Source organism: Hemicordylus capensis, chromosome 4, assembly GCF_027244095.1.
Source record: "Hemicordylus capensis ecotype Gifberg chromosome 4, rHemCap1.1.pri, whole genome shotgun sequence".
Classification (NCBI taxonomy): domain Eukaryota; kingdom Metazoa; phylum Chordata; class Lepidosauria; order Squamata; family Cordylidae; genus Hemicordylus; species Hemicordylus capensis.
The window spans coordinates 237,934,027-237,951,966 of NC_069660.1; the positions used below are offsets into that span (position 1 = coordinate 237,934,027).

At 43.3% G+C, this 17,940-nt stretch overlaps 1 protein-coding gene across 15 annotated transcripts in view; it reads left to right on the forward strand.

Annotated features, from left to right (window-relative positions):
* Positions 1 to 17,940, forward strand: part of PIEZO2 (piezo type mechanosensitive ion channel component 2) — a 469,614-nt gene that overhangs the window by 421,276 nt on the left and 30,398 nt on the right. For all 15 annotated transcript variants that reach the window (XM_053247271.1, XM_053247279.1, XM_053247278.1 and 12 more), the window contains 4 exons: positions 453 to 611; positions 7,895 to 8,042; positions 12,894 to 13,082; positions 13,223 to 13,315. In XM_053247271.1, the coding sequence (XP_053103246.1) occupies positions 453 to 611; positions 7,895 to 8,042; positions 12,894 to 13,082; positions 13,223 to 13,315 (589 nt within the window). The remainder of the gene's footprint in view (positions 1 to 452; positions 612 to 7,894; positions 8,043 to 12,893; positions 13,083 to 13,222; positions 13,316 to 17,940) is intronic.

Below are 17,940 nucleotides of genomic sequence, written 5' to 3' on the forward strand. Positions count from 1 at the left end.
GAGCAAGCACTCTGCTGCCAAAGGTACTGGGCACACTCTGCACATGAAGGGTGGAGCTTCAGAGTGCTTTGAGGAGCTTTTAATCCTTCCACTGGGACTATTGCTCAGGTGCAAAGCCCACATTGTGAATGATACCGGATCACCAAAAGATCAAAGGTTACAGGCGAGTAACCTGATTTTCATGCTTTAAAAGTATGTTTAAAACTTACATGGAGGAAAAATTGTATTAACTATGTAGAATAGCAGTAGTCTGACTTTAATCTTGCATGGTCCACTTCTTTTAGGATCTTTGTGGTCTAGCCATGTATGCTCAGTTTACAAAATAGCAATGTGTGCTTGGAATCTTGTAATAGTTAAGACATAATTTGTTTTAATCCTGAGTTTGGATTCTTGCTTAAGAAAATTATCTCTGTGTGTGTGTTCATTTTCTCTTTCTCTATCTTACATTGCAGGAAATTTAGCCAAAATTTAGTTGCACAACTCTGGTACTTCGTGAAATGTATTTATTTTGGATTATCAGCATATCAGATACGCTGTGGCTATCCAACCCGTGTACTTGGCAATTTCCTCACAAAAAGCTATAATTATGTAAACCTCTTCTTATTTCAGGGGTAAGTGTGTGTGTGTGTGTTTGTAATATATATATGCTACATTTCTTCCCCACCCCATATTTCCCCATCTTTTTCTTCTATCGTCTTTATTTCATATTTGGCACCTTAAGATTTTCGTTTCTTTCGAAAGTGCAGTTATTTAATATTCAATCATCCAAAAACCTTTGGTTTAAGATGAGGGTTAAGGCGGCTTTACATTTTCACTTGTGCTTTTAAAAGCATGGAAATTGCTTTACAAATGAAAAATTAAAAAGCATGGAAATGCTGGCTTTACAAATGAGACTCCAAATCTCTGCCTGATACATCTCTGTAAGGCACACTCTTTCCCAGAAATACCATCTGTATAGTAAATGTCTAGCCAGGAATTCAACAGGTCCTCTCAGTCCAGCCATAATCATTGTCTGATGGATCTCTGTGCTCTACAGATATATCTGATGCATCTCTGCCAGCACAGCTCTTCCTCCAAATGCTACATACTATACTAAATATTCAGGCAGAAATTCAATAAACATTCATGGCCCTCAATCTGAACAGAGGAGACTCAAGGAAGATTGCTAGTTTGGAATAGGGGTGTGCACAAAACTGGCTGGTCCGAACTGGCTTCGAACTGAACTGTCCCAGTTCAGTTTTGCCCTCCTTGGAACCCGCCCAGTTCGGTTTAGCTTGGAGGCTTCTCTAAGGCCCTGTGGAGGGTGTTGTGTGGATATTCCCCCTCCCCCGCAAGCCTTCCTTATGTGTAATAGTGCCTGGTTCTGGCTATCTTTGGCCCTTTCCACGCCTTGCCCCCATTATGGTGGCAATTTTGGAGGCTGCCGCACATGCGCAATGGGCCCCTGTGTGGCCTGAGTCATGACCCCCCCAAAATGGCCAGGGGGGTTCGGTCTGCTGTCAAACCGAGCCAGTTCAACTTCAAACAGTTTCAGATTTGAACCTGTTCTCACATCTCTAATTTGGAACACTCTGCATTTCACTTCATGCCAATTCAGAACAAGATGGAAAGCATTGCCTGGTTGCCTAAGGACATGCTAACATGTTTTCTTGCCTAAATGAGCAAAATCTTCTATTTTAGGGCTGGAGATCAATATATTTGTGAATTATACTCCATCCTTTTATTTGGCTTAGCTCTGAAATATCTGTAGCAGATATGATGATGATCCTCAACTTACTTTGTTCTGGAACATAATCAAAATATATGTAATTACTGCATCAAATGTCACTGAGTTCCACACATCAACTTGCAAGATAAATCATAATGGCCATGCACTATTTTCTGTTTACTATTAATTATCACTTTTCAGTACTTCTTACATGCATGGGAGGAATCAAGAACTTGATCTGCTATCTGCAGTTCCTCCAGCTGCTGTTACCAGTTTTAGCTAAAGTGTGAAGAATTCGTGTCCGTCTGGACAACATTCCAGGACTGAAACTGCCTGTTGCATGCATCCAAAGCAGGTTATTTGAGGGCTACAGCTGAAAGCTGTAAAGCAAACAAAAAGCATTTTTCTAAATCAGTTCTTTGGACTGTTTTTTGACTCCTCTTTCTGCCTAGCATTTTGGATTTGGTTGTTTCGTGGATTGATTTCTCAGCTTAGAACTCGGACTGTCCCAAACTTGATTTTGCCTGCAATTTGGACTTGTCGCCTCAGGTCTCATGCACCGTTCCCTCTAAGGTGTGCGGCTACGTGAGCACACACACTCCCTCCGAGCCCCAAGTGCAGCAATCTTTAAGATCCACTCACTGTAGCTGCTGCTCTCCCCCCACCGCCTTTCCCTTTTGCCTCCACCCTTGCTTGCCTGACTGGCTTCTCTTCCCTCCCACCCATCCTCTGCCTCTCTCTGCCCCCCTCTTGGGCTCTTCTGCAGGAAATTGTTTCCCTCCGAGAGTGAGTCTCATTTGCTGCCACACGCCGCTGCCACATGGGCTCTTGTGAAGGCAGGATCAATCTTATCCTTGCAAGAGCCCACACCTCTGCCTCTCCCCGCCCACTGCAAGAGCCCAAGTGGTGGCGGTGGGCGGCAGCGAACAGGACTCACTCTTGGAGGGAAACGATTCCCCACAGAAGAGCCTGAGCGGCAGGCAGAAAGACAATTCAATATCGAGGCAATTCAAGGTATTTTTTCAAAAATATACTTTACAGGCTCATCTGTAAACTTAAGACATTGCTTAAGAAAACTAGGACCACTTTGGAAGAATGGGAGAAAATAAAGAAAAATACAAATTAGACAAAATATTTTGCTGTTACTTATTGTGACGTATAATCTTAAGATTACTAAGTAGATATGGAATTCTATCCTAAATTGAACAAGCATGCCAAGACAAATCTAGAATGAGAGTGAATTCCCCCCTCCCGCAGACAGAAATTAATATATACTTTTGAAAGTTGATATTAGTTGAATGTTAGCTGAACTATTGCTGGAATTAAGTTTGTATATTGAGGATTTAAAAGGGAGCTGGATTATATGTAGAATGATAAAAGAAGTTGATGCTAGAAAATAACAAAGCATATTTACTTACTTTTGAAAGTTTGCCTTGGTAGACTATATGGTCTCACATCAAATTAATATACTTTTTGTGAGCGGAATAGATATGCAAAGGGAGCAAAATCTCAGCAAGGTGAGGTCATATATTATTTTCAGCTGCAGGGTATTACATTATAATATTTATTTAGATCTTTCAAAAAAAATCTCTTTATGCTTTGCTTTTTTTTAAAGTTTGACTCATTTGCTGTTTTAAATGTGGCTATGAGATACTTGAGAAGTGATGTATGTAGTTAAAAGTAGGCAGCTTTGTTAATGTTAGCTTTACTTTGGAATTAAATTACTCTAACGTGGTAAAGCAGTTTGCCGGGTTCTTTCAGCTTTCCTGCTTCTCTTTGTCTTTTCATGGTTGTGCGTGTGTGTGTGTGTGTGTGTGTGTTGTGGTTTTGGGTTTGGTGTGTGTTTGGTTTTTTTGCTGTTCCATGGTTTTTACTAATTAACTGATTTTAAGGTTTTTAATGTGATTTTAATGGAGTTTTATTGTATTCTAACTTTTGTAAACTGCCTTGGGATTTTTATGAAAGGCGGTATAAAATTGAACAATAAATAATAAATACATAAATTTTAATTCCTTCAGTGGCAAGTACAATTGCTTTTAAAACAGAAGATGAATAAATAGAATTGTAAAATACACTTCTTTCCTTCCATATTTTTGTTGTGTGTGTTTTGTATCTATTGTGGCACATAATAATTGCACATGTGTGCATGCTGCCTTGATACTGCCACCCAGAACAAAACTCATTCCACTCACTGATGAAAAAAATTAGAGAGAACACTGGTTTCATCAACTCAAGGCAAACCTTCAAGTTTTGTTCCTTGTGCCGTGGTGGCTTACGATATACAGACCAGCACAATTTGTGTCTGCTATGCCTAGGAGATGATCATATCATCTGTACTTGTAAAATATGCCTCTCCTTTTTGGAGCAGACCTGGAGGAGTAGAGAATTGTGGTTGCAAGCCACACTTTATAAGACCACCTTGCACCCACTGACTCCAATGCCACCGACAGCTACAGCATTGTTGCTCTTGTGGCTCCCATGTCTAAGACACCATTTGATTCCTCATCAGTCATCCTTAAGAAGCTGAGGGACGTCCCTACAGAGTCCCACCACAAACATCATAAAAAGAAGAAGCACAAGGACTCTGAGTCCTTGCTTGCCCCGAAGCGCCCCAAGACATGGTTAGCAACTTAGGTGTTGGTGTGGACACCACCTCCAACATCGTTGGCTTTGACCAAATCAACTGCGTCATCAACCAGGGGTGCCTACAACTTCGATTACTACTTCTCCATTAACATCCCTGGGCCATTTTTGGAAGGGCAGTATATAAATCAAATCAATCAATAAATAAAATTAATAAACATCGACAGCTGTTGAGTGTTGCTCCTTGTGGATGCCGCTTCCAGTGTCTCTCCATCTGATTGCTTCTTCGCTGCCTTCGACTCTGACACCTTCTACAGTTCAAGTTATCCACTCCCACTCATCGTTGTACTCACCAGAGATCAACAAGTCTTCAGTTCCACCACCGCCAACATAGAGCAGACTCCGCCAATGACCTTCATTGTTCCATGGTCCATCCTTCCCCACAGCTCTCTTCATCAGCTATGGATCATCCTCTTCTTCAGCTTTGACTTTTCTGGCCTTTGGCATAGGATGCCCCTTGACTCCATTGAGGAATATCCAAATAATGGATTTTGATTCCATACTGGATTCCCCCTTCACTGAGTCGGGATCGACCTACAAGGGGTTCTCTTTACACTGAACATAAAAGATGAGTCCAATGTCAGGATTCCTTATGTCCCAAAGACTCAATCTGCCTTTCCTGCCAGAGTGGCTCCAGTTGCCTCTCCTTCTCATCTCCCATCGACTTGGAAAGAGCAACTTAGTTTTTCTCTGCCAGCTCCTTCTTCATACCAATGAAGGCTGGATTACTGGTGCTCTCCAGGTGCCCTTGACCCGGGCTACATTTGTAGGATGGGTCAATTCAGGGACCCAATGTTTGGACAATCACCTTCATATGATTATGAGGAATTTTGCCTCTGGAAATTAAACAAGCTAAAATAATCTTTCACTCCTCAGGGTCCTTTCAAGCTCCGAGTTGAACCCCCTCCTGTGTCCCAATCTCCACCCTTCCAACCTGCCACAGCAACACTTCTACCTGTTCCTCCTTCTCAGATTCCACTTCAACCAGAGAGGGCTGTGTTGAGCCATTGTCACCACCTGTTGCTTCTGCTGTGCTTAATAGTCATCTTTCAGATTAGGAATACGTTTCCATCTCTGAATCTAATTAAGAGTCCACCATTATGGAGACTCCTTCTGGCACCTCACCAGATAACGTTCCTAATAACCCACTAGACTCTCCCACAGAAGAAAACAAATCTTATAGAATCTAGGTCTATGGAAAAAATGCTCAGCCTGTAGCAAAAGTCTCCTGCCAAAACTGTCAGTGAACTGGTTTATTACTATGTCTTTGACTACCACCTCTACTCCTGCAGCTTTGCCCATGCTGCCTGTTCTTGTTAACAGCCAAATCAGCTTGGAAAGCCCCTGGTCTATGGCCTCAACCTCCCATAGATTGGAGAACTTCTATCGGGTGCATGAGGAAGACTGCCAAATTTTATTTAAGAATCCCTCCACCCCAAACTCTTTGTCGACTGTGCACTTTCTTCAGAATTGGGAAACTGCTCCTGTGGATAAAGAGGGCAAGAATTTGGACTCTATGGGTTGTAAGATTTACCCATCTTCCTCCCCCTGCATGAAAGTGTGAAACTATATGGCCTGTATGGCAAAGTTTAATTATTTTTTCTGGGAGGGCTTCAAGACCGACATGCAGAATGCCAGCACCTTTATAAACATGCTTTAAGGAGCTTCTCGCAAAATCCACTGATGTTACCAGTCTCTAAGTACCACAAAGCATCAGACAGAGATGGAGTCCCATACAGTGGCCAGTGCTGTGTCACTGTGTAGGCATGTCTGGCTTCAATCTTCCTCACTCCAACAAGATATGCAGGACAAGACTAAAGATTTACCCTTTGACAGGGAAGGACTGTCCAGTAAAGAGATAGACGATGTGATGGAGCCCATGTTGAAGTCTAAATTCACTGTGTTTACTTTCACGTCAGCAATGTCTGCTTCATGATCCTATACCCGAAGGTCCGAAGGCTTAAAAGACCCAGAGTCTCCTATCCACACTGTGTCAGGATAGATTTCTGCTGTTCCTTCCCTCAAGGACAAAGACAGCCATTCTCTCAACATGGCAAACAGTATCAGAAAGCTAGAGGCCAAGAGGCCTCCAAGCAAAGTTTTTGACTCCTCCATATCCTTGCCCATTGCTCCAGCTCCTCTTTCTATCTGGCTCTTCCCCTAATTAGCACCCTGGTGTCTTACCTCTGACTAGGAGTATGAACAAAACCGGCTGGCCTAGTTTGGTTCAAGTCTGAACTGGACCCAAACCAAACCAGGCCAGCGCGGTTCTGCACCCTTTCTAACCCCTCCCCACTCCTGGTTCAGTTGGGGTTTTTTTTCACAATTCTTTTTTTAAAAAACAACATTTTACTCACCCCCTCTGGGGGGCTTCTCCAAGGCCATGGAGGATGTCTCTGGAGGTTCGCCCTCCCCTTGCCAGCCTCCATTCTGCTCCAAATCACCTGATTCAGGTTGTCTTTGGCCTGTTCCAGGTCTCACCCCCATCATGGTGGCCATTTTGGAGGCTTTTGTGCATGCCTAATGGGCCTCCGCATGGCCGGGTCCAGTTCATGACCAGGTCCATTGGAAAAAAATTCTTTAAAAAATTTCACAATTGCTCGAGAGGCCGATGGCGGGGGTGGGGGAGGTCAGTCCGATAACAAACCAAGTCAGGGGTTCAGTTCTATATTGGACCGTCGAGCCGAACCGGTTCAATGTTGAACCTGTCCAACATCATACCTGTTCACACGTTGCTACTTCCAATGGCTGGGTGCTAAGGATAATCTCCACTGGCTATGCCATAGAGCTCTTGTCTCCACCTTCCTTCATGGGAATAAAAAATATACCCACAACTCCTCTAACCAGTCTCTCTGGGGACCCAATAGGCAAGTTCCAATATTTTCAAGTTCCGAAGAGGGATGGAGGTCTGTATCCCATCCTGAATCTCCATTCCCTGTATGACTTTATCCATACAAGGAAATTTCGAATACTGACATGGCAGCAACTTCTTCCCCATCTGTCTGGAGAGGAGTGGTTCACCACTCTGGACCCAAAATATGCTGATTTTTATATCGCCATTCATCCATATCATTGGAAGTACTTATGTTTCAAAGTGGTGGACCAGATCTTCCAGTACAACTCCCTTTTGGGCTGTCCATGACTACCCATGTGTTCACGAAGTGTGTGAGCATGGTTATCATCCATATGAGGACACGGGATATCCATTTCCCTTTTCTGGATGATTGGCTGATCACGTTGTATGATGGAGGCTTTTTCCAAACCCACATTGCAGAAGTCTCTCTCGAAGGCTTTTGGCATCCAGGTCAACTGGAAGAAGTCCAACCTGTTCCCCCCACCACACACACACACACGCACTGCTCCCTTCCCTACATAGAAGCTGTTCTTGATAAATGGTGGGAAATGTAGTTAATCTTTTAGCAGTCTTAAAATGTATCCATAATGATTAAAAATCTGCAAGTAAATAAATTTGAAATATTATACTTGATTCAGTATTGCAGAGTAAAACTGATTCTTCCTCTACTATAATCTCTCTCCATTTAGATTCCGCCTGGTACCATTCCTCACTGAATTGAGAGCAGTCATGGACTGGGTTTGGACAGATACCACATTGAGTCTTTCTAGCTGGATCTGCGTTGAAGACATTTATGCTCATATATTCATCCTAAAGTGTTGGAGAGAGTCTGAAAAAGTAAGAAAACTATTGGTTATTTCAGCATTTTTGCTGTGCAACCTTTATAATGAAGGGGTAGACCATACTGCAGAAACTTTGAGTAATGCAAGATATATATTTTAAAACTTTCCCAGCTCTACCTGGAGATGCCAGGGATTGTACCTGGGGCCTTCTGCATGTAAAGCAGGTGCTCTGCCACTGAGCTACAGTGTAAAATTTCTGAATGACAAGTAGAAACCCATACCAACTATTGATGAATTTGTTTGTTTGATTGATTGATTGATTGATTGATTGATTGATTGATATACTGCTCTTCCAAAAATGTCTCAGGGTGGTTTACATCAAAATAAGAATAATTAAACTCAATTAACAACTACAATCAAAACTAAATCGATTAAAATCATTAACATTAAAATCATTTAAAACCAGCATTAAAAATTAAAACCATAAATCTAAAAACCTGGGTGAATAAATATGTCTTCAGTGCCTTTTTAAAAGTTGCCAGAGATGGGGAGGCTCTTATTTCAACAGGGAGCACATTCCAAAGTCCAGAGGCAGCAATGGAGAAGGCCCGTTCCCAAGTAGCCGCCAAACAAGTTGGTGGCAACCGCAGACGAACCTCTCCAGATGATCTTAACAGGCGGTGGGGCTCATGGTGAAGAAGACGTTCTCTTAAATATCCAGGGCCTAACCTCTTTAGGGCTTTAGAGGTAATAACCAGCACCTTGTCTTTTGCCTGGAAACGTATCAGCAGCCAGTATAGTTCTTTGAACACAGGAATAATATGGTCTCTCCTAGATGACCCATAGACCAACCTGGCTGGACCAACTGTAGTTTCCGGACTACATACAAAGGCAGCCCCACATAGAGTGTGCTTCAGTAATCCAGCCTAGAGGTTACCAGCAGATGTACCACTGTTTTGAGGTTGTTCATCTCAAGAAACTGATGCAACTGGTGTATCAACCGAAGCTGATAAAAAGCACCTCTGGCCACCACCTCAACCTGGGACACCAGGGAGAGGTTTGGATCCAGAAACACCCCCAGACTGCATGCCTGTTCCTTCCGGGAACAGAATAGCAACTTTGCACTTGAGTCTCCACTTTCAATTTCTAGCTGGAAGTTTTTCACACCCAGCTTTTAGTTCTCATTTCCTCCAGATTGGAGGTTGTGCATTCACATATTGGCCAAATATACCCCAGAGTCCCTGCGAGCTACTTCACATACAATTCGGCAGCACGTCACACACAGCACTTCACACACAATTCAGGTTTTTCATTACATGTTAGTAGACCAATTTATATCCGAGGTTAAAAATCAACTTTTTGCATTGGTTTTGGGAGGCAACTTCAAACTTGCAGTAAACCTGCGGTAAAGCCTGCTCTTTGGAAAAGCTCCTTGAAGTATGGAAACTTTTACTTCTGTTTACAGAATATCCATGGAGGTTAAAATGTTCTCTCCATAAAATGTTCCCTCCAGATAAAAGTTATGCTTTTATTGTTAATTGCTATTGCTTATCTACATAGAATAGGGGAACTTTTGAGGGAAACCAATATTAGTTTCTGTCCTCTAATTCAGACCTCTGTGTTTTGTGTTATATTTCCAGGGGAAACGATGCTTTCCACTTTCTCCTTATTAAGGCTAGTTCTATACAGGCAGACCTCACTATACGAGGTACTGCTGTTGGTCATTCTGTGTATAAGTGGGTGTCTAATTGACACCCAATCTCATTATCTGTGGGTACAAATGAGTAATAATCCACATATCCATGGTTCCTAGGTGGCCGGAAATAACCGTAGAGGTCATTTCCGGCTGCCATTTGGTCAAGGGTGGCCATTTTGTGGCTCATTTTTTAAAAATATAATTTCCCCATAATTTTCATGGGAAAATTGGGAATTTGGGACATGAGGTGGGGGATAATTCCTTGACAGCTGGCCACCTGTGCAGCACAATAGGACACATTATTTGCCCTTTTTTCTCAACCCCCCCCCCAATTTTAGGGCCTTTTTTTCCAGCCCCAGGAACCTAACCCCCCCATCCCATTGACTATAATGCCCCATTATCTGTGGTTCCCCCACAGACCAGAACCCCTGCAGATAATGGGGTTAACCTGTATGTTGTTTAACATTCCTCTCTAACCTTCCTCTATATGAACTTAACTTTTAAGCAGTAACCTCTACTAAAATAGCATGGGCCAAGTCCCCAAATTCTAGAAAGGTTTTGCTGATACTTTTGAATCTTGTGCATGCTATCACATGGATATGATTGAGTGCCATAGCACAAATTCAGCAAAATAACCAGAATACTGATGATGTCCTAAGCATATCTTGCAACTTTAAGACATTTCACATAAATATTAATATTTAAACTATTTGCCAGCAGTATGAACCATAGAAAACTCAAAAAAGCATGGGTTTATCAAGCTTCTTGGTAGCAAAGAATACAGTTTTAGAATATGGAGGGCACAAATTCATTGCATGTTAAACTATGGCAAAGAAAGTTGGTGGCAATATATTTGTAAACAAAAGACACAGGTGAAGCATACTTTTGACTCAATGGCCAGGTTCAGACGTACAGCATAAGTGCAGTTAATTGTAGCCATGGTTACAATTCCTAACTGCAATTCATGCTGCAGACGTTCAACAAACCGTGGCCAGCAAAACTGCAGATGCAAGAGAAAGTAGCCCCTCCCTGTTCGATCCCAGCCAGATCCACGGCAGCCAGATTGTGGGAAAAGACTGTTTGGCTGCTGTCTGTCTTACTAGCACATGTGGATGTCGAAGGGCTGGAGGAGGAAGGAGGCTGGGAACCCATTGTTTGGTGCAGATGGTCCTCGGCTCCTAATTCAAGGTCATGGGCAGCCAAAAAACACTGGTCACATGCCTGTGGTTCGGTGCGGATGGATGCTGTTGGGCCAGCCACATCGTGTACACCCATGCGGGACTGGATATGTGTGGATGTTGCAGGGTAGGCAGTTCCCCACGTGGGGGCATTGGGCCAGGTGCAGGGACATAGGGTGCTCATGGTCTTGAGAGCTGAGCAAGAGTTAGCAACTTGAAACATTCAATGATAGCACACTGGGGCACATCAAAGGCTGTGCCAGCTGAAGGGCAGTAGATAAGGGCAAGGATGGAGGGACAGCCATCATTGACAGATTCAACTGTTGCTCCTTGGGAGCTATCAGGAATAGTCTGTAGACAGACCTAGGATGGCCTCTCTCTGAAGAACAGTGGTCCATTGTTGTGGCAGGACAAGGCTCCTTCTGCCTGCCCCCACCCCAACTTCCTCCCTCACGCAAGCATGCCCTGTGGCTGGGGAGCAAATGAGTAACCTTGCAGATAATGGCAAGGCTTCTGCATGAGGAGGGCAATGGTACAGAACAAACCCTTTCTGTATTTACACAAACCATCCCCTTCATTTTGTTCATGAGCAGCAACTAGAAAATTCAATCCACTGTGGCATTTGCTTGAGGTGAGGGACAGATGTGCTGTGATTGGGCTGTGCATCCCCATGGTGGAAGCCTACATGTACTGCACGTCCTCACTGTTGCCAAGTGGCAGTTTGGGGGGCATAGAACTAGTTAGGAGATAACGAGGGGCTCGGGTGTCTTGGACATGAAATGAAGCAGCCGGCTTCTGTGTGGTGCTGCCTCCTGTTTAGAGGGGGGGGGGTCTGCTGGGGTACTTTGCTGAAACACTGTGCTGTGGTGTGTGCTAGCCACCCCACCCCACCAGTGTTTATGAACACACCGTTGCCTGTGTGGGTCAGGCAATGAGAGCTGTGCATCTGTGTTCACCAGTGCCTTCCCGCCATACACCACCTCCACCCAAAAAAAACCCAGGCATGCCCTGAGGAAACATTTTCCCCCTTATCAGCGGCTTTCAGCAGGGAGTTGAGTGAAGGCTGTGTCTCTTTAAAGTTGCCTGCACTGTTGCCAGGCAGAACGGGCAAGATAGGGGAGGAGATCATGGGCAGAGCGTTTTCCCTGAGAGCTGGCCAGAGAAAAGTATGGCGTACATAGAGCTGGCATATCCCTGGGCAGTTCTAGGCCTCCAGTTCTATGATGGGTTTGGAATAGGTGTGAAGCCTTGGTTATAGCTGATTCTGCAGTCAGGCTTAATGCTTCGGTGGCAAAGCTGCAGTTGTCAGCGGCAAAGCTTAGAGAAAAATGAAGGTCCCAACTGCAGTTTGACAAAGCAAAACGGAGTTAGCTTTTGGCTCATAACCGTGGTTTTGCATGTTTGGGCATACAAGTTACATCCCTGGCCAGCTATAACTGGAGTTATCCTGTACATCTGAACACAGCCAATATGGCAATTATTCCTTGCTAGTTTCACTAGGCTGGCCACTGTTGGAAACAGAAGTCTAGACTTTATTCTCATCCAACAAGGGAATTCTTATTTCTTAACTGGATCACATGAATTTGTATGGGTATCCAGCCTACTTGTTAACCAGCATCAAGAGAGAGAGTGTTGCTGTTTGACCAGTAAGCTGGATTTTAATTTTTAATTTTTTAAACTGAAATCTGGGAATGGAAAGCTGGGGGGCAGAGATATAAAATATTTGCAACAAAAATAAAAATATAAAATAAAATATATGCAACAAAATAAGTCAGCCATCAGTTTTGGAAAGTTTTTGTAATATATTGGGAAAATATAGGAAAACTATCTATCTATCTATCTCTATCTATCGGGTCAAAGTGTATAATGGTTAATCTGTTAGTATGATCAGATCTTAAAACTAAATTATTATAAAACTGAACTATTAGCATGTTCAGATCTATTAGCATGTTCAGAACCAAAAAATCAAAATAAAAGTAACTAAACAACCAGCAAAATCACAAATACTTTGTTTTAATGTTTCATTTTGCAGAGATATCCCCAGCCAAGGGGCCAGAAGAAAAAGAAAGTTGTGAAATATGGAATGGGTGGCATGATTGTCGTCTTGCTCATTTGTATAGTATGGTTCCCGCTGCTCTTCATGTCTCTAATCAAATCTGTTGCAGGCGTCACTAATAAGCCCCTTGATGTATCCATCAAAATAACCTTAGGAGGTTATCAGGTACAAACTGAATTGTCAGAAGTTGTTGGGATGTGTGTTGGGGGGGGGTTGTTATAGAACTTAGATTCTGGTAAAACAAATTATTTCTAAAATGAACTTAATGAAATGAAATATATTAGCTGTGTTTTTATGTTTTTCAGCCTATCTTTACCATGAGTGCTCAGCAGAATCAACTCAAAAATATGACACCTCTGCAGTACAAAAACTTCCAGAAGAGTTTTCAGAATAATCCTGTATGTAACTTTTTTAAATTCTATAGTAGACTTTTAACCATTGTGTTAACAACATCATTATGAAGAATGATAGGTGATGTATTAGAAATCATTCAAAAATTGTACATATTACCAGTATGTCCAAACAGTAGGCCTTTTAGGCTCAAATCAGCCAAGCAGAGATGCGGCGCCCACATGCACAGGAATCTCGCTGAACTCAGTACCTAGTAATTTTCACAGAGGGAAGACTGAATAGGGATGTGGGTTGTTTGCATGGATCTCTCATTTCACAGAGTCCCTGCATATTACCTGCATGCACATCTGTGTGTGTTCATTGATGGGGAAAGCGAAAACAGGGCTCCACTGAGCAGAGTGGGACTCCTTTGCAAACAGTGCCATGCTCACGCATGAATGAATCAAGCTCTTTATATTATTTTTTGTCTTAATAAGAGATTTATGATGCTGCTTACCTTGTTTGTATAAGATTCCAGTTTCAATCACAGCTTCTACTACTTAAGATATCAGTTCATTGTGGAGTAGGGATGTGCAGAACAGTTTGACTGCGAATCAGTCCACCACGAACCAGACCAGTTAAAGTGGTTTGATGGTGACCCAGACCGCCCTTCTGAAAAGGGAGCCGGTCTGAAATCAAACCCAGTTCAAAGCGAGCCAGTTTGACAGTACAAGCAGCTATGGCGGGCAGCCCTGGGCACCATTTTGGAGGGCTTGTTATCTTGTTTTTCCCTTGCTGGTTGGTTTTTGCCACTGCCTTTCAACTGGCTTTTGATCTCCTTTCTTCTGGTTGGCTTGTTATTGAAAATCAAGTGTGTTCAGGGCAACTCTGCCCCCCTAGGCTGTGGGGGAGCAAAAAGGAGGGAGTTTCAAACCTCCCTCCTTTTTCTCATATTTCTTGGTGACTGCTGGGAACTCCATGTCTGCCCTTGTGCTTCGCTCACTGTTCTGGTCTACTCTGCAATCTGACTCTGAATTTGCAAGGTGTACTACTCTTTCAAAATGTGGTTGAAGTTGCTCTAGTTGAGCTTCTGGGTGTCTGTATTCCCAGTCATATAATTGTGTGTGAGAGAGTGCAAAACATGTCCCAGTGATGAGGTTACTGCAGCGCAGGTAAGTACTTTGGCTGACAGTGGAGTCTGGGTCAGTGATTCTTTTTTGGATTGTGTTTGAAATGTGCTGTCAATCAATCATCTTTATTACAGGCATAGACCAGCATAAAATACAGGAGGTGATTACACAGTATAGTATTATACATAGTATCATACTTTGTGATTACACAAAATATAATGCATAATGATACATTAAAAGGCCTAAGGAAACATTAAAAGGCATTTAAACGCACATAAGGGTATGTACAAGACATAAAGGTATAAAGGCATTAAAAAGGATAAAAGGCACAAAAAGGCGTAATTGCATAAAAGCCCAAGTAATAAATACAGCAAGACCAAATAACTATATATAAAAAGCGCAAAGCTATAGTGCAAAAAAGTGGGAGAAGCATAAGTCTTTTGGATGGTGCACTGTGTTGGATGAACACATTGTAACACACAGGAGCCAGCAGGAGGTCAGACTAGGGCTGCTTGGACCCACTGCTTACCGGCATCTGATGGATTTTGGATGCTGCCACACAGAACCTGGCAATGCTTGTATGTAATAGCGGGCTTTGACTCAGAAAGCAGCATAGAAACACAGATATGGCTTGAAAGTCCTGGGTACTTGCATAGCAATGGGTAGATAACGGAAGAGCGAATGTCTCTGTAATACAAACAGTGAAGTAGGACATGCTCAGTTTTTTCCCTTTGCTCTGAGCCACAGGGGCATTGTCACTCTGCGAGTGGGATCTTTCTGAAATGGCCTTCAAGCACAGCTGAGAGGAGGGCGTGACAATGTGCCAAGGTGAATGCCTTCTTATGCTTTGGGACTTCCAACTGAGTAAGATATGATGCAAGGGATAGTAAATATGTAGGACTGAAGAGAAAATTTGGGACCCTGCCACAGGTACATAATGTCCTCCTGTCATATGTGGGAATTTGATGATGGTGAAGGAGCTCCTCTGGGCATTTTGAACCACATTTTCCCCATGGGCGTTCCTTGAAAAACTACCCCTAAATATTTAAAGCATGGACCCTGCTCAATCGTATATCCATTTAGCCTCCAAGAATGAATTGTGGGACACTGGGTGAAAACCATGATTTTATTTTTATGGTAGTTAATTTCCAAGAGGTCTTCCTTGCAGTACTGTGTTAGGGCCCTCAGCACCCTTCTAAGGCCAATGTGGGTCCTTGAAAGGATTACTGCATCATTTGTGTATAGCAGAGTGACAATGGGTCTCCCAGCAAGTTTAGGGGGGTGAAAATCCAGGTTTTTGAGCTGGTCCACCATTGTCTTAATGTAGAAATTGAATAGGAGTGGGGCCAGTATGTATTCTTGCTTGACGCCCTTCTGGGTTAAGACTGGTCTTGAAAGGTGGCCTTGGGGGTTGCACCTTACCTTAAGTGATGTGTACACATGCAGGGTGTGAATTAAATATAGCAAACACCAGTCAATGGAAGAGGCACTAACTTTTCCCACAGTTTGACGCAAGAGATAGAATTAAATGCTGCTTTGAGATCAATTAAGGCAGCATAAAGGAAGGTTGCATTGCAGGAGAAATATTTCCCAATGAGGTGCTGAAAAACTAATCACTGGTCAATGGTAGAAACCTTTGCTGAAACCAGCTTGTTCCTCTCTACAATGAGTTTTTTTGTTCTAACCAGTCCTTAAGTTTCCCATGTAGATGTCTCACATATAGCTTACTGACTATGTTGAGAAAACTGATGGGTCTGTAGTTGTTGGGGTCATCATTTCTGCCCTTTTTGAATATGGGGACAGTGATTGCTATTCCCCAGTCCTTGGGGATTCAGCCATGCAAATCGATATGGGTGAAGAGCGCAGCCAAAATAGGGACCCACCAGTCCAGATGATTTTTAATTGCCTCTGGTGGAGTAAGGTCCTCCCCTGGGGCCTCCCTCAGTCTCAATTTGGTAACAAGGCCCTTAATTTCAGATGTTGACACTGGTACCCACATGGACATATACTCAATGGCAAATGCAGAGCTGCCATACTCTGCAGCGGGGTCCTTTTAGAGCTTGTTAAAATAATTCTCCTAAATCCCTGGAGGAATGTAGCAGTCCAGCTGGCTCAGACCATTGCTAGTAGAATACATTGTGAGTTGTCAGAACATGGCTGAGTTCTTGGATCTGAAGGCCTGGATTAGGTGTATCCAGTTAATTTCTGTAGCATCTCTTTTCTTACATGCCAGCAAAGGTTCATACTGTCTTTTCTGTTGAAGTAGGTTCTGTGCAGCCAACAGACCAGAGCTGGATTTATAGACTTGGTAGGTGGCGGAAAGGGCTTTTTTGGCATTGATGCTGTCCTTGTCAAAGCATGACTTGGAGCCATGCTGACGCTGCACTGAAGGGTTGCAGTTCTTATGAGCTAGGTGCTGTTGAAGTTCCTGGACTAAGGTGTTGAAGGTCTTCAAGGGATCACCGGAGGGATCAGTCATTGTCAGGGATAATTAGATATGCTGAAAGTGTTCTGAGGTGAGTAACTGGAGGCTAAGCTGGGGTGGTCCATTTAGCACAGCAGTGTGCCCTTCCAGTAGGAGATATGGGGGGGTTGGTAGGGGTCCTCAGTATGGTACTGAAGGACTTTAGATGGAGCAAGATTGGAAGATGATCACTATCAAACTTTGGGATAACCTCAAATCTCTCCACAAAGGGGAGCAGATTCCCTGATACAATAGTCAATAATGCTCATTCAGGAGCTGGACAAATAGGTGAACTCGCTGGGATGGTCATTTTCAGACAATCCATTTAGGATGAAGAGGCTAAGCCTGGAGGTTGTTTGACCCAAGCCAAAACCCACAAAGTTAGACCTCTGGTCCTTTGAAAATTGGATAAAAGGGAGCCTGTCTACCTCAGAATTGGGTGGATTGGACTGTTGTTGAGTGCATAGGGTGTGGTCATCGGGACCCAGCCTTGTGTTGAAATCACCTCCCATCACCACATATGCATTAGGAATAGAAAGGAGGAGGTCAGCTACGTAGTTTTCCAGTTCAGCCCACATAGTTCTGACCTGGAGTTTCCTCCATTGCATAGGAAGATAAATATTGATTATCAGCAGTGCATAACAGCTGAATTGGATCAAAACTGCCATGGCATATTGGTTGTGTGTGGGGGGGGGAGGAGCTTTGAAGATGCATGAAGGGTGGTAGAAACAAACACAGCCATGCCACCTTTACATCTACCACAACCAGCCTCAGGTACTGCTCCTACTGTATAAGAGTGGAATCTGTTGAGCGATAATTCCCCAAGCATCCATGATTCTTGGATTAAAATGATGTCATGATGTGAGAGATAGTCAGTGGAGGAGGGGACTGCAGCAGATGCTACCCATCTGGCCACATTGCACAATAAAATAATCATCTTATGATGGTCTTCTAAGTGTCATTGAGACGAGCTATTGACTGGAGATTGGATGTGAAACTCCCGCAGCACCGGCAGTGACTCATGGTTCAGGAGTTCCTGTGAGGGGGTTGCAGGAGGTATACTGATGAAGTACTGAGCACCCAACTCTAGGGTCTCCTG